Source organism: Anser anser, assembly GCF_964211835.1.
Source record: "Anser anser genome assembly, chromosome: 3".
Lineage (NCBI taxonomy): Eukaryota > Metazoa > Chordata > Aves > Anseriformes > Anatidae > Anser > Anser anser.
In genome coordinates this window covers 105139492-105155756 of record NC_139722.1, presented here as the reverse complement: position 1 = coordinate 105155756, position 16265 = coordinate 105139492, and the positions used below count along the sequence as shown (strand labels likewise).

Genomic DNA, 16265 nt, shown 5'->3' with positions numbered 1-16265 from the left:
GAGGCTCAATAATGGATCAGCTTTGATCCAAAAAGCACAATTATAGAAAATAATCAAAATATTTTGCTGTGGGGATTTGTGTGTTTTTTTTTGTTTATTTGTTTGTGTGTTTGTTTTCAGAATAAGTAACAAATCCCAAAGGCATAGTAACTCGATAAAGGCAAAGTGCTACCCTTGCACTCCATCTGTCTGCACAGTGCAGAAATGGAGACTGGAGGAGGAGTGGATTGAAGGAGTGGCTTCCTATATTCTGCATCCTTTCTGTGCTGCAGCAAGACTTGTGGGTCACAGGAAGCAGAGAATGTCTGTTAAGAGTTTATCCCTACGTTCCCTATCCTGGGGTAGAAGCTGCTATAGTGCAAAATTGTTCCAAATAACATACTGATACAGGGATCAGCTTATTGAAGGGATATTCCTCGAGGCCTAGTGCTAATAGTTCCTAAGTTCTCCAGGCCTTAATGTGATAGGGAACTATTTCCTTGGATGCTAGGACACAGTCACTGACATATGAAATGACAGCAGCATTGTGTCAACGGCATCTCTTCACAGTCAAACCAAAACTCCTGAGGTTTGTTTCTTCCTCATGCTCTGGTCTCTAAGAGAAATCTGGAGCCCCCAGCACAAGAATGATGTGGAGCTGTTAGAGCAGGTGCAGAGGAGGGCCACAAAGATGATCAAGGGACTGGAGCACCTCTCCTATGAAGGTAGGCTGAGAGAGCTGGGGGTGTTCAGCCTAAAGAAGAGAAGGCTCCGGGGTGACCTCATTGTGGCCTTTCAGTAACTATAGGGGGCTTATAAAAAGGAAGAAGAAGGACTCTTTCCTCAGGTAGATAATGATAGGACAAGGGGGAATGGTTTTAAACTAAAAGAGGGGAGATTTAGATTAGAGGTGTCCTGGTTCCAGTTAGGACAGAGTTAATTTTCCCTCATAGTAGCTGGTAGGGTGCCATGTTTTGGATTAGGATGAGAAGAGCGCTGATAACCTGCTGATGTTTTAATTGTTGCAGAGCAGTGCTTACACCAGGCCAAGGACTTTTCGGCTTCTCGCTCTGTCCTGCCAGCGAGCAGGCTGGGGGTGCAGCAGGAGCTGGGAGGGGACAGACCCAGGACAGCTGACCCAAACTGGCCAAAGGGGTATTCCATACCATCTGACATCATGCTAAACAATATATAGGGGTGGCTGGCCGGGGTGGGGGGCCGGCTGCTCGGGAATAGGCTGGGCATCGGTCAGCGGGTGGTGAGCAATTGCGTTGTGCATCACTTGTTTTCTTACACATTATTATTATTAATACTATTATCATTATCACTATTATTATTATTATTGTTATTATTATATTCCTGTCTTAATAAACTGTCTTTATCTCAACTCACCGGCTTCACTTTCCCGTTTCTCTCCCCCATCCCAGAGAGGGAGGGGGGAGGGTGAGCGAACGGCTGTGTGGTGTTTAGCTGCCAGCCGGGTTAAACCACAACAAGAGGTTAGAAGGAAATTTTTCACTCAAAGGGTGGTGAGGCACTGGAACAGGTTGCCCAGAGAGGCTGGGGATGCCCCATCTCTGTAGGTGTTGAAGACCAGGTTAGATGAGGCCCTGAGCAACCTGATCTAGTGGGTGGCATCCCTGCCTATGGCAAGGGGGCTGGAACTAGATGATCCTTGAGGTCCCTTCCAACCCAGGAAGCTATGCTTCTATGATTCTATGCTTGTATGATTCTATGATCTTATTATCAATTCTGAAAACTGGCCCTAAAGATTTTGAATTTGGGTAATGAAAACTAGTTTGGACCTTTGTGAAAATGTTGCCTTTAATCATCTGGTCCCTTAGTTTCTTCATTTGTAAGAAGTATAGAATAGGATAGTAATGCCTATCCCTATTGATCTATATTGATCACTGTGGACATCACCTCCCAAAGCACCTTTTTTTCTTATACTGTTGGGCTTTGCAGGCCTACATAAGTCTTTGTTCATCTTATTCATACACACCTAATAATGAGAGCTTCCATGAGGAAGTCCAGCTCATCTTGCTCTGAACACACTTCTGGCAATGTCTGGAAAAGAAAGAACAGGTTGACAAGGAGATGTTTAGACTGACAGGTGTAGAACACCTGACACAATCAAAAGCACTAACATCGTTTGCAGTGATCCTTGTCTCTCCAAAAGAAACCTCACTCTAATAATAGCTAGACCATTATAAACTAGACCGTGAAGCATGTTGAAAGATAAAGATCAGGATGCATTGTCCATCAATCACACTGTCATCCTCCTACCAGTGCAGGAAATACAACAGAGTGCAAATGGAATAGTGCTGATATATGGGACTCTACTGTGTAGAGGAGGAGAAATGAGACCATAGCTCCTGAGCTCTCAGAAAGTTCAATACCACTACCTCCCATCAAAACTAGGAACTATAACCAGCAGTAGAATTATGCTGTTATGTAACCTCTAGGAGAAAACAAGCTAGCCAAGCTTCTGAAGGCCTGAAGTACCCTACCAGGGTCCCTTAGGATTTAGCTATGCATGCAGTGCATATCCATCCGGTAATGGAAAGACTCCTGCCCACAGCCTCTTTGATGTATATGCCAGCTGCTCTTGGCCACATTAAGACTTCTGTCCCTTTGACTCAAAGGCTTTGGACAGGTTACCACACCAGGAAGAGCGTGCAGAGAATGGACAGAGGGTGGACTTATTTCTCATTCTTGTAGTCTACTGCAGCTGTATAGGAAATCTTTGTCTACTTACTACTCACAATCAACTTATTTTTATAGAAAGCCCATATGTAACAAGCTGTACCATCACTATGACGGATGGAAGTGTTGCAATAGAACAGCAACCTTTCTAAACACATCCTTCAGTGCTACAGAAATGTTTAATCCATCTTCATTTTTATAATGCATTGGGACTCTTAGGTGGAAGGTGCATGAAACCATCATGATAACTCATACACTGTCACTTACTTTCACAGCCACCTGCAAGGGAGTGGGGTCGCTGGGGATCCCTGCCACCTGACCTTCATATACCTCACCAAAGGCTCCGTGGCCCAAACCCCTGGACAGACCAGAGAAGACAAGAAGTATTACTACAGAGAACACACATAATGCTGTGGTTACAGCTAACAGAATGGGGTCACAGTTTTCATGGCAGTGAAACAGGCAGGACTAGACGTTGGCACTGTTATTTCTGATAATTCTCCTTACACTATGCAGCAGATGGGACCTTGATGTAATCTTTCCTGGACCTACAATGTCTTTAACTGGTAGGAAAACCAATCCTCAGAAATGAACTGTCCCCTGTGAAATCAAACTGCTGGCACTACGGAGTGTAATGGGTAGCACTTTCTGCTGCTTTGGTGCCAGTGCTATAGTGGTCGGTTCTCCAAAACAGGTCAATAAAGATAGGTCTTAAGCCTTGGTATTTGCACACCCTAAGCATAACAGTTCCCATGTTTATGTATCACCACTAAAGAAAACATTGAACAAGAAACTAGGAAGCACAATGGTTCTCAAAGGACCTGAATTTTAAATTAAAGATCTTTCCCTTGTTTTTTTTTTGTGATTCTGGGTAAGTAAATAGTGATGACAGCACTTTGTAAAGCTCTAGGAGTTCATGCTGAGAATTGTTACTGTCACTGATTGTATTATGAAACTTACAGTTTTATTTTGATTAAGGATACAGGGGAAAAAATTAAGGGGCTTTCACTAAGGCTCTCTTCTACAACAAATGCTTTCCTGGTAGTGCCAGGTCTGACCTCAGAGCAGCACTGAGTGTCCTCCAGTCTGTTGTGGACTGTATTCGCATGGGCCGTTGCCCTCCTAGTTCAAACAGGTGCTAAGAGCAATCTACTCTGTTGAGAGCAGTGAAACAGCAGTGAGGACTTGCACTGCCTGTGACTGAACCACTTCTTTAATAACATTTTGTAGGTATCAGCTTGAGACACCGTTGTCTGCTATGCCTGACCAACTTATTACAAACTAAGGATATAAAACAGATCTCTACAGCTCATAACTCACCCACCTCCCCAAAAGCACAACTTCCCTGCCCCTATCAATTCCCAGCTGCATACTCTACTCTCTGCAGCTTGCCACACTTCAAAAATTCTTTCAGAGCCCAAGCGACAACAGCAGCAGCAACACAGGGAAAGTTTGGGTTACACCAGAAACTTCCAGATGAAGTCCAGCAAGATCTGCAGGTAGGGGGGAATGTGGTAAGAACGTGATAAGTCTGCAATGCATTGCAGGCTGCATGGGCTACTCTGAGCATCATCTTTTTAAGCACAACAAGGTCCCCTGTCTTCCAAGCTCTACTTTCTGCTCCTACTTCTTGGATTTTTGTTTAACAAACATGGTGCCAGGGTAATGCCGTATTCACCAGTGGTGTGCACTGTAGAGCACCGGCAGAGCAGGGTGGGCAAGAATTCTGAATTTTCAAGTCTTCTCTAGGAGACTACTTCCAGCTTTCCAGGAGTTCTGACCTAGACCTGGCTATCCTGCTTGCTTTATATTGCTGTCTTTTTAATTCTGTCTTGCAGCCTCAAAACCATTGCTCTTCCTCCTACTGTATTTAAAGATGTCATTCTCTATACCAAAGGCCCCAAAGAGTCGCCTACAAGCCTTAGGCTTCCCAGCATTTCATCCGTTAATGCTGGAAATTGGCCATTCATTGCAAGTCTGCAAAAGATGTGTCTAAATTACTGGTGATGACTCTTCAGTTCCTCTCATGATTCCAGAAGATTAACACTGCACCTGCAAAAGGTTAGGGAGACAGCCAAAGTCTAATCCCCTCCACATAAACCTAACTACTGCAGATTTATTATCTTTCTAGTGAGAAGGGGCACGATTCTAAAAGTGTGTGAGTATTTGCATGTGCCTGCATAAAAGACATGAGTTCACATCTGTGTAAGAGAGCCAGCATATGTCAGTATACAATATGGGGCATAGGGAAGGCAAAGATGAATTTACCGGATGAGGGAGATGTTTTTGCGAGGCACCTCTTTGAGGTCGCTAATGGATGTGGTCTTTCCTGCAAAGCAGTAGTTGGGATTATAGTCTGTCATAATAGTGGAGGTACGCAGTTTGCTTAGTTTATATTCTGGGCTCTGTAACTCCATCTGCATGGCTTGTAGCTCCTGGTGCTTACGACGATACACTAAATGTAGAGAACACAGTAAACCAGACACATATTCCCTTTGGAAGACAATGGTAGCTGTGCAGCATGCCTCCCTGGAATTAGATGCATGGTCAAATTCCAGCGAATCAAAACAAGCAGTGACACTCACATTTCTGCACTTCAAATAATTACAGATTGAAAATGGAATCTGAAGTTATCCAAAAACCTTTGATTTACATATGTCATAAAGAAGCAGACTTGCTCATGAACTGCTTGGAAAAAGTAAAATGAATTTCACTTGCAGAAATCTCTGATTTCACAGATCTGAGGTTTTTCTTTTATCCTGTTTAGTTTAGCTGGACTTTCCAAATCCAATCTTGAGGGAGTCTTGCCATAATCAACTTTCCTAAATCATGTAGAAGTGACTAAAAGTCTGAAATAAATTATTGCATCACATTGTTCAAAAAGGATAGACTAAACTGTTACCTCAGAATAAAATATTGTACATAAAATTTATTTATTTTGCAAAACTTCCGATGTTTCTAAACAACAGAATTGGACTAAATTTGAAATCAGCTCAAAATAGTTTTGTATTCCTTGAACCACTTCACTGATATCTATGAAATCTCATTGGAAATTGTTAAATCTGTATGTAGGCACACAAATAAAGAGTTTTTAGATATTAAGCACCAACAGCTCTCACAAAACCAGTGACGCTTCTGTTCTGGCAGCTTTACACCACAACAAAAGCAATAATATCTCTTTAAAGATGCAATCAGTAACCAAAACCTACTCAAATTGGTCAACGTGGTTAGAAACAACTACAGAAAACTGATGTTAAGGAGCGCATGGGGGAAGGTGTCATTAAATACAGCAGTAGCTAAAAACCTGAACCTTTTTTCTCCCAGAGCCCAATTAATCTTGGCTAAGATACAGTCCTCATATGAAAATATCTTTTGCAGAGCATCACTCACCTATCATGATTCCTGAAAAAGCCAAAATTAAGGCAGCAACCAATGCTGAAGTCACTACAGACAAGACCAAGGAGAGAGGGAGATGAACCACTGGTTCAGCTGTAACAGAAGCATGAGAAAAGGAAATTACATTTGAAATGATCTTTCAGTACCCACTTTTTTGCAGGCAGATTTTTCTGCTCTTCCCTCCATTTACTCATCTGCTACTCCCATAGTGTAGAAGCAACCTCTGACATGATCAGCTCTCAGGATCTATGACCTCAAACATCTCATTATTTCTCTTTTCTATTCCTGATATTAATTGATATCAATCCCTTAAAACAGATGGTTTTCTATCAAGGAATTAACACGCACTCTCTGGGTATGAAAACAAGACCATAAAAGCTGGGGACAGGACCTGGAGAGATGGAAAGAACATTAAATTGCCCGGTCTAGAGTGCTGCTATCAATGACAAATCAGAGCAAAAGCAGAAGGAGGACTGCAATATATCATCTCCTAAATGCGTCTAACCCAGGCAGACAAAACTGATAACATGTGCAGCTCAAAGTACTCCATAGCTGCATCATCACTTGGATCACAGGCCGCTCAATGACCATCTATTAAGGTTCACTTCACTCGGCAAAATGACCACGCTTTTTACCCACTTTACAGATGGGGATGGTAAAAGTACAGAACGATTTTCCCTTACCAATGACAAAGCTGAGAGCAAGATCCTGAAACCCTGGAATCACTTGCAGTAATTGCTGGGCAGGAATATGAAGGAAACCTAGTAACTGAACTCTGAGCATTCAGTTTCTCAAGTAAAGCAAATACAGGTATGTTTTTCTTCAGAGATTTCTCATGCAGAATTTCTTACAGATTCTGCACATGAACTTTATGTGTCCAAATCCACAGTAATTACGCTGTCCTGTACCTTGTACTTTTTGTTGTTGTTATTGTTTTCCTAAGAGGACTGTCCTGGAAGTTAAGTTTAGCTGGAAAATTCCTTTAGTGAGTAAACTTTCGTGATTTCAGAGCAAAATGGAAGCATCAGTGCAACCAGACATGTTGCTCTTTGTCTCTTGAAGACAAAATTTGAGTCACAACACTCAGTGCTGCCCAGTACGCCACACATATACTATAAAGCAAACCAGTGACGCTGCTGTTTGCACCATGCCTCTGTTCTCATGTTTCTATGTTCTAGCAAAATAACTCTTCAGCAAATACCAGCAGGAAAGAAGGTAACATGCAACAGAAAGCCAGTTTTAAGAGAGAGACTAAATAAGACTTTCTTCATGTTTACATGCAGGAAAATGTAAACTAAAAAATCTACGGATTTTTACAATTCATTTTCTGTTTCATACCCCATCAGCCTATCCCTTACATCTGCTTACCTACACAAGACACACCATCCTCAGCCAATTCTGTGCCCGGCTCACAAAAGCAAATGACTTTTTGAGTTTCAGGATCAACACGGCACTCGTCCATCTCACAGTGACTGCAGTTAAGGTGCAGCCTAATATCAACCTCTCCATGCCCCTCTGTCACTAGGGAATGGATGAAAGAAGACAAGTTAATTACTGTAAAGATCAGTCATATCATTCCCGTGGGCATTGACAGAAATGGAGGCATGGTGCTCACAGTTGCCAGATGTGGCAGGGTGAGCCTCAGCTAAGACACTGATTTCTCCCCACTTTCCATGGCTGCTGTCCTTTTCTCATGTGGAAAATAATGTCCAGCTAAATGAGCCCCACTGCAGCTGAGGTGCACTGGCCGTCTTTCAGCAGGTAGTTCTACCAGGTTAATAAGGAGGCCGTTGCCAAGCCTACGAAAAAAGGTTTTCTCTTTTCTGGTCCGTACCCCCTCTGAGATAGAACACTGCAACATTTTCAAAACCCTTTGGCTGAATCTATCAGGCCAGAGTCCATTTGTAGTTCAACATACTTCTGGCTGTTCTAAAGCAAACATTATTTTGATTAAATATATATTTTTGTTATTTTCTGAACACACTGAAAACATACCCAACACGTAGACTTTTGGGCAAACAGGCTTAGGGAAGGCTGGAGTGGCAGTATTTGTGGGAAGCATAAATGCTTCACTGGACTTTGTTAAGCAATCTTTCTCCCTCATGTTCAGAATGACACCAAGCCGTATCCAAAGGCTTTTAAAATGTCCTACAGATGCAAACTATTCTTAACATGGAAGAAACTCACTAGAAGAGACTTCTGACCAACATGAATACCTTTAAGTGCTGGAGTGTATAAAGTACCAATTGGATTAATAAAGGACACACCATCCTCCCCATCCATCTCTGGGTCATTGTCCTCTGCAGCATTTCCACCTACATCAAACCAGAAGTTACCTTAACAGACTGAGGCTCATTAGCACTAAAATACAGATAAGCATGCATGGCTTCAGTGTATTTAGGGAGACATCCAAATGAGAAAAGAGAATAAATCAAAATTTTCAACATATAGCGAACACTTTGTGAGTTGTGATATGAAACACTGGACTTCCACCTCTAGAACTTCAATTTAATAGCTGCAGATTGTTACAATCTTAGTCCTGTTTTAGGCAGACTGTTGCAAACTAAGGGAGGAAGTTCATCTTTAACCATTTGGATGCTGTGAAAACATATAAGCCCTTCTCAATATTAATGTCGCCAACAGACTGGAAAACACCAGTGCTCACGGGCTAGTTCAGTATCCTTGTTGATCAAGGTAAGTACTGCATCAGCAGAGGGAATAAATTATCTGATATCCCTCTTCTCCTTTGCACCCTGAAAGCAGGGTGGTCCACCAGGAATGGAGACTGAAGGAATTTATACTTGAGTTGCTCATTTGTGCTTGAGCATATAGAACATATCAGGAGCAGAGTATGGGAAATACATAGAAATTGCCAGAAGCATAGTATGGGCCACATATTTTGTACTAAAAGCATGCAAAGATTCCCCCACCCCACCCAAAGATATCTTCTTTATTCCTCTTTAACCATCTTCAGTGAAAATCAAAATTATGTTATGTGAGGCATTCTGTTGGAAAAAGAAGCATTACACAGAAACATTCATACAAAACATGCACTTAATCATTTAAACTCATTACTTCTGAGGATTTCAAGCCTATCATGGACTTGATTTAAGCTGTGGAGAACAAGGGGTTAAAACATCCACCATAATGCAGATGGCTGAAGAAACTATGTGGCCCAGGAGATTAAGGATTAGTAGAGACCTAGAACTCGGTCCACACCAGTTATAATCAACATAATGCCATCTGACAGCTGTCCTGAGACCCACAGCACATGGAATTAGTTCCTTGTTGACTGAAGTCAACACCACTGTCACTATTACGAGGGGTCCTGGCTGGCAGCCTGAGCCCAGGAACCAAAGGACAGTGGAGACCACCTGCGTAGGGCTGAGGCCTACCCACAGCAGGGCAGGGTAGAAGAAGCTGCATCCTTCCCCTGGCATAAAGCCTGACTGCCAGTCTCCAGGACCAAAGTACTCAAAATACAGGTGCTGGCAATGGAGAACCCAGGCTGTGGCTCCTGCTTCTTCAGCACTATAACCCTAAACGGCTTAGTGCTCAAGAATCACAGCAGGATCTTGATGGCACATTTTTTCAGAGTGCAACGCCAGGATTACAGCTGAAGGACTGACATCTGGCTATTTGCTCAAAGACTAAATGCCATATGTTCATCTAGTGCTAAAAAGGAAACACACAGACATACTAATACGTAAAGTCTATAATGAAATATGCTATCCACAGGAGAATTATCTATCAGCCTTTTGCTAATCATTAGCACTAAAGGAGGGGAAGGGACACCTTGAACATGAAGCCACTTTACCTATATATCCTCCGCCTCCTCCACCTGAGGAGCACCCCCCTCCACCCCCTCCGAAACCCCCTCTTGTCTCCCACCCCCACTTCTTCATGGCCTGGGGGCAGGATCTTCCTCCAGTAGCACCTTCTAGCAAGGATTTTCCTGACCACAGGAAGGAAGTGTTATCATTCCAGCCACCTCCACCACCTGCAGTTAAGAGAAGAGAAAAGGCATAGCTAAAGGTTATTTTTGTGTATAAAAAAAATTCTGTAGGGATCTGCAGAATAAGCATTCATTTAAAACACCTCATCTGAAAGTAAGAATCTCATTCCTTTGTGAGAAGAGATGTCCTTGCAATAGAGTGCTACAGTGACCTCATTTTAGAGCTTTCGACTGTGTTAATCATCTGCACCTCTTTTCAATAGTATTTCCAATGGAAAACATCAAAAGATACCCTACCTACTCCCCAGCCACTTTCTACTGGCTTACAGAGCCTTCCCCTTCTCTTCACAAAAAAATACTTAAGAAAAAATCCCTATGTCATTTCTAACACGGAACAAAAGGAATTTATTGAAATGGATGTGAAAACATTTCCCAGCCCCGCTCAAAATACAACATACCACTGACTCACTTTCAGCTTTGCAGATTGTTCAGTCCAAGGTCTCTGCACAGAGAGTTCTAGCCAGTGTGTAATTGTGCTTCTTCTGCATAAGCCAGGGAAACCATGAGTATGTATACACAGCACAAAATAGTGCAAGGAGCTGGATGGTCTCAGCAAACTCCCACATCAAAACAAAAACAAAAACCAACAACAACCGAAAAATAAAACAATCTTAGAGGTACCACATTACTTTGGGAGAATGTTGCCATTGCTACGGCGATACCATCTCTGATACCCTTATTTAGGCCAAGTATCCTCTATTGTGGGTACATCCACTGAATCTGAGAGTACCAAATACAATAGTTTTCTTAAAAAGAATAAACTTTCCATACCTGCAGCTCCTGAATTTCCATTCAGCCCTGGAACAGAGGAATCATTCTCCAGCCTTTCTGGATGAAATGTGTCTGTTTTGGCCCTGTAGGCCCTGCCACCACCGCCTGCTGCAATTATCAAGGGGACTGGTTCTCCATTCTCCATCTTAACAAGTTCAGAAATAGAGGCAGTATTCAGACTGAGTCAGACTCACAGATGGAAGTTCAACCACATGCTCGTTACTGCACGTTGCACTAAACAGGCATCTAGGACTGCTGAGCACTACAAATCAACATTGCGTTATTTATGTACCAGCATCCAAAAGATTAATGAACTGCACTAGTTCTACCAAGTTCTGCAACAGAGAACAGTGGCATCAGCAGCTCTGTGAATTGTACCTACAATACTGATAGATCTTATAAAGCTGGTAGTGCTACCGTGTGATAACTTTCTGTTATCATCAAATGAAACAGATAAGGGGCACTGCTCTACGTAGTACAATACAGTATCTCCACTGGTAAAGGGCAGCTACACTGGAAACTGTCTGAGCATGAAAAATTATGTAGAATTATGTAGAAGCTGGGTGATTTAAACATATTAACAGTGGTGTGAAACTTGTGTTTGCAAGGAGTACTGTCTCAGACAGAACACGACAGTAAAGATAAGTGTCCTCTAGCTATAGCGTTGCCCATAGAAAATATAGAGGCTATATTCAACTTTTCTTGTCATTGCATTGTATAAGCCACAAATGTAGCTGAAGTTTAATGTTCTACAATGACAAATTTGAATAAAGTCCTGTGGAATTTGCCCTTTGCTGTAGTTTTATGCTTCAGAATCTTAGCTTGCATTGAAAAAAATCTGATTCAAACTGATGCAAAGGAAATTCCAAGACACTAAAGCAAGTGTGGCCATACCATGTAGCTATATATACCATGTAGCATACCTAGATGATTCTGTGATTCTATTGTAAAATGTGTGAAGAGCCAGCTCAGCTCACTACAGCTATCAACTGGAAATGAAGGACAAGCAGAGCTCACTTTGTGGACCTTTTCCACAAAGTGCTGTACAAAGGTGTATAAAGGGCTCTCAGAAATTTCATGTTGTGATGCTGGAGGCAAGTGGCAAGATGTGTTTATGCTGAAGGTGCACAAAGAATGTTTCCATACCTTAAATATATAAGTTGCTCCGCCCCCACCTCCACCTCCTCCTGCCCATTCATTGACACTTCTGTTTACACGTATCTCTTCTTCGATCACATTGTTTTCTCCAATACACACTTTCTGAATAATGTCATTAGTCTGCAAACAGAAGAGCAGGGCTGAATTCTGGTGAGAAACCAGAATCTCTATGAGATCCTCATATACACAGGCCTTGTGATCTCTCTACCCTCCCAAACCACAGGTCCAATAAATGGTCCTCCAGTGAAATGACATACTCAGAAGTTAATGTTCTTCTAGAAGAATCTAATTTTTTGCTTCAGCCATAGTCAGAAGAATTTGTTACCATTTTAACTGAATTATTTTGATGCGAAGTTCGGTGCTGATGTCTATCACCATGAAATACCGCTCCAGGAACTGTTTACATACAAAATGTAGCAGAATTTCCTGCAAATGTTTTGTACTCTTAGCCATCTGCATTTCACAAGCAGGGAGTAACCCAGCAATGGGTTGGGGCCAGGCAGTCAGAGTATGTCTATCCAGAACTAAGGTGTATCGGAGACGTACCAGAACTAGCTTTAAGGTAAGTAGTCATAGCATGGACAGTAGCAATGATCTCAGCATAGATTAACCATTTATCCAGACTTTCAAGCAAGTTTTGTTGTTCCTCTCAAGCTTGATCTGTATCAGCAATTATATTGTAATTATCAGAGCTAGCTTGTTCAAAGTCTACCAAAACAGGTGCTATCCCACCTTAGATTGCAATGATGACACGTTACAGAAAATTCCTAACCTGAAAGCCTCCACATTTCCATGTTTTCCACCAGTTAGCACCAAATGTAATGAACTGTCTGCATTAGGCAAATCACTGAATTCACTAACTAATCTCAGACAACATTAATCCATCATTCCTAAGTACTTCTGGATCTAAATTAGCAATTAGCAATTTTTTTAGCAATTACCTAAAAAGGGTAATTGCTGCTCCGATATTAAATTGGAGCACTAAAGTGCATGACAAGATGGACTCTGCTTTGAGTATCTGTAAGCTGCAAGCACTGTTACTAGCTTATTTCATTTTATAAGTTTCTGAGTAACATGATCTTGTTATGCACACTGAATTCACTGAGTTAATGACACTTTATGGGAAAATACACAAATAATTGTATAGTGGGGCTGTTCTTCTATTTCCATCTGCTTTCACACATGTGTTTTCTTTCGGAAGAGGGACGTGATAAAAACATCCTTCTCAAGTTACAGACTATTCTGTTAACACAGCATGTGTTCTAGGTTATGTCAGAGAATGAAAGGCATCCATTCTGAGTGTGTAGTCTTGTCTATGGAACTAAACAATCCTTCTTTCCCCTGTCTTCCCTTTCCTTAATTGATTGGGAGTTTGGTAGAGATGATTAATAAAATGACAAAGTCAATGGCCCAGAGGAACCACTAGATTACAACTGAATAAAAATAAAAATCCTTCACAACAAAGACATAGCTGATTAGAATCCAATCTAGTAAAGGTCCCTTCTACAAGTCAATACAATCTCTTTGCCTCCATGAAAGAATTACATCAGCACTCAATAAATTCTCACTAAGATTACAGTGGCCTGCAATTTAATGAGTCCATATGTTAGACTGAGCTGGAATGTCCTAGTTATAGACGTTAGATTGAAGTTTGAGTTAGGGCATTTCTTATTTCAAAGAGGCTTCGTATTAATGGTTTGTTTGTAGATGTGTGTAATTCCAATTTTAACACTATTTACTTCAGCACCCAGCCTTGAGAACCCTTCTTTCTTGTCTACATTATTCAACCTTTTTCTGCTCTAAAAGACAGCTAAGCTTTCTCTCCTTGGATGCCAGCCATTTGAAAGCTGAGAAATGCACAGCATTTAAATGTCCAGCTCAAACCTGCAGGTGAAATTTCATCACATAATGCTTAGTTCCCTCCATAAGAATCTCTTATTCCCTCATCCTCCAATGAATACTAAAATATTAACATATTATGCCTGCAAATGGCAGAAGTTGTTCCTTTCCATCAAGATATTTGCAGCAACGTTTAATTAATAACACAAAGATCAGGACTGACTCAGCAGTAATTCATTTATCTTTCCCGTTCCCATACAGAGAATAAGTAAAAGGCCACTGTCAGGTTGGCATCTCCAGTTGCAGAGTATTATGACAATGGCAGGGCTGGATTCAACAGCAGAACAAAGAGAAAGCCCTGTGAAGTCAGAGGGTAGGAAGGCAGGGTTGTCTTTTCTCTCCAACCCCCCCCCACAGATGCTCTGAGATATGCAGATCACTCAGATGCCTGATCAGAAGTGTATTATCAGTGGGCCCTGAATGTTGAAGAGGAAGTGAGCATAGTGACATGGTACTTCAGCTTTTGACATTCAAGACCTCCTAGTAAAACTGTAGCTATCCCTTGAAACACATAACGTTAAATCCCCTAAGGACAATGATTTTCTCTGCAAACAGATAAAACTCCACAGATCTGTAGAAGGTATTAAGGCAAAACAGAAAGGACAGCCACTTACACTAGGACAAGCATCTTCCCCTTGCTGTCCCACCAAGATATACAAAGTATCATCCTTCTGGAGGTCAAAAATTCCCAGTACAGACACGCCATGGGACCTCACCATAGTGTTCTTCCCTCCTTTCCCACCAGCTGCTCCATAGCCTGAGATGCTGCAGGAAAACAAACAAACAAACAAACAAAAAACAAACACAGGAATGTGGAACCTGAGTTGTCCCAGACAAATGGAAGATAATATTAACTACTAGTGGGCACTGAGTTCTCTGCACTCCTGAAATGTGCATAGTGTCACAGGGCCTTGCCCCAAAGACACAGCACTCTAAAAACATCTAAACCCAAAGCCTGAAGACTGAGGTCGTCTGCTTTATATGTTTGTGAACTTGGGTAGCTACAAAACAGCTTCTTTCACACTGATTCTTTGGCAAACACTTGTTGAGGACACACTGAGCAAGTCCCTGTAGTTTCAAACTTTAGGATATGAAAAACATCTTGTTTCTCAGAAGGCATACTATTGACAGGTTTGCAGCAAGCACTAGAAAGAACAGAAGTAGGAGAACCAACGAGTACAATGCATACGGCTAAAAGGAACATTATGTGCAAAATTGACAGAGAGACTTGAGAAAGCAGACCATAACTGGTCCTGATACTGTCGACCAGATGGGAAACAGTTCTGCAGTTTCCAGGACCAGAATGTAGAAGAGTAGATGGTCACACTAACTGCAGTAAACAAGGAAGGCAAAAGCTCCCTGGCTTAACTCACAGTCCCCATGAACATCACACTATCTCTGGCCAGGAGTGGCTAGATTACATACAGAGGCTGTTGCAGTCTCAATTAAGGCACTGGGACTTTTATTTCAAGCAGCCAAGATTCAGAGGTTCTTACTGTTGTTGATGTATCCAAAGATTTGACTGTAGTACTGTATTGCTCAGCTCCTCTCTCTCCCTTTCTAAGTACATAAGTGTTTTACATATTTGAAGCACTTTCTATTCACAGGCCTTCAAAGCACTTTATACACATCATCATAAAGCACACATCTCTGCTGCAACAAAACACCAAGTTGCTTGACTTCACTAGCAAGTGAGTGGTGGCAAAGCAAGTTCAATTCAGATTTTATTTCAGCAGGTGATTCTCCACTGAATTTAGTAACTCTAAATAGCTATTTCCATGAGAGCAAAATTCAACCGGGATTGTGTAAACAGTGACTGCGGGGCTAAGAATACAAAATTTTCCCTTGGCTTCCTACCCATTACACTAAAGGTGCTGCTCTCTTTAACTCTTTCTCTTCTCTAGCACATGGTGAGTCTTTGCCCAGCACAGTCCTGCAGGCAGTCTATAAAAAGAACAAGCCAGCAGGGCTCAATGTGCATGAGAACCCTAACAAAGTCAGGCAGGCAGCTCCCTCAGGGGACAACCAGCTCACTTTTAGCTATCTCCTTGCCTTAAAGATCAGCACGAGGAACTCACCTTGTGATACCACTCTGAGGCAGCCAGCATGGAGTAGTTCTAATGTCGAAGCAAACATGGAGCAACAAGTGCCTCATAAAGCACATTAGATCTGTGCAATGTGACATGATTATGTTCATGCCACTCTCAATAACCAAAGCAATCATTCCTCAGTTAGGTTGCACTGGATCCAGCAGAAAAAGCAATGGACACAGTACTGAGCTCCCCTGAACAGATGCTGTATGAACCTGAAGACTGAGCTGATTTGCTGTAGCATTTCATAA

The 16265-nt window shown here is 41.9% G+C and overlaps 1 protein-coding gene across 10 annotated transcripts in view; it reads right to left on the bottom strand.

The window, feature by feature from the left end:
* Window positions 1-16265, bottom strand: part of ALK (ALK receptor tyrosine kinase) — a 305848-nt gene that overhangs the window by 12015 nt on the left and 277568 nt on the right. For 7 of the 10 annotated variants that reach the window (XR_014581118.1, XM_083827801.1, XM_083827805.1 and 4 more), the window contains 10 exons: window positions 14539-14689; window positions 12014-12145; window positions 10868-11012; window positions 9899-10081; window positions 8298-8396; window positions 7450-7602; window positions 6076-6174; window positions 4954-5140; window positions 2953-3043; window positions 1982-2046 (listed from right to left, as the gene is read on the bottom strand). Coding sequence is in view for 9 of the 10 variants with exons in the window: in XM_083827801.1 (XP_083683927.1) it covers window positions 1982-2046; window positions 2953-3043; window positions 4954-5140; window positions 6076-6174; window positions 7450-7602; window positions 8298-8396; window positions 9899-10081; window positions 10868-11012; window positions 12014-12145; window positions 14539-14689 (1305 nt within the window). In the remaining variant the exon portion in view is untranslated. Of the gene's footprint in view, window positions 1-1981; window positions 2047-2952; window positions 3044-4953; window positions 5141-6075; window positions 6175-7449; window positions 7603-8297; window positions 8397-9898; window positions 10082-10867; window positions 11013-12013; window positions 12146-14538; window positions 14690-16265 lie in introns of those variants that run through there. The other 3 variants (XM_083827804.1, XM_083827803.1, XM_083827802.1) reach the window with 3 other exon arrangements.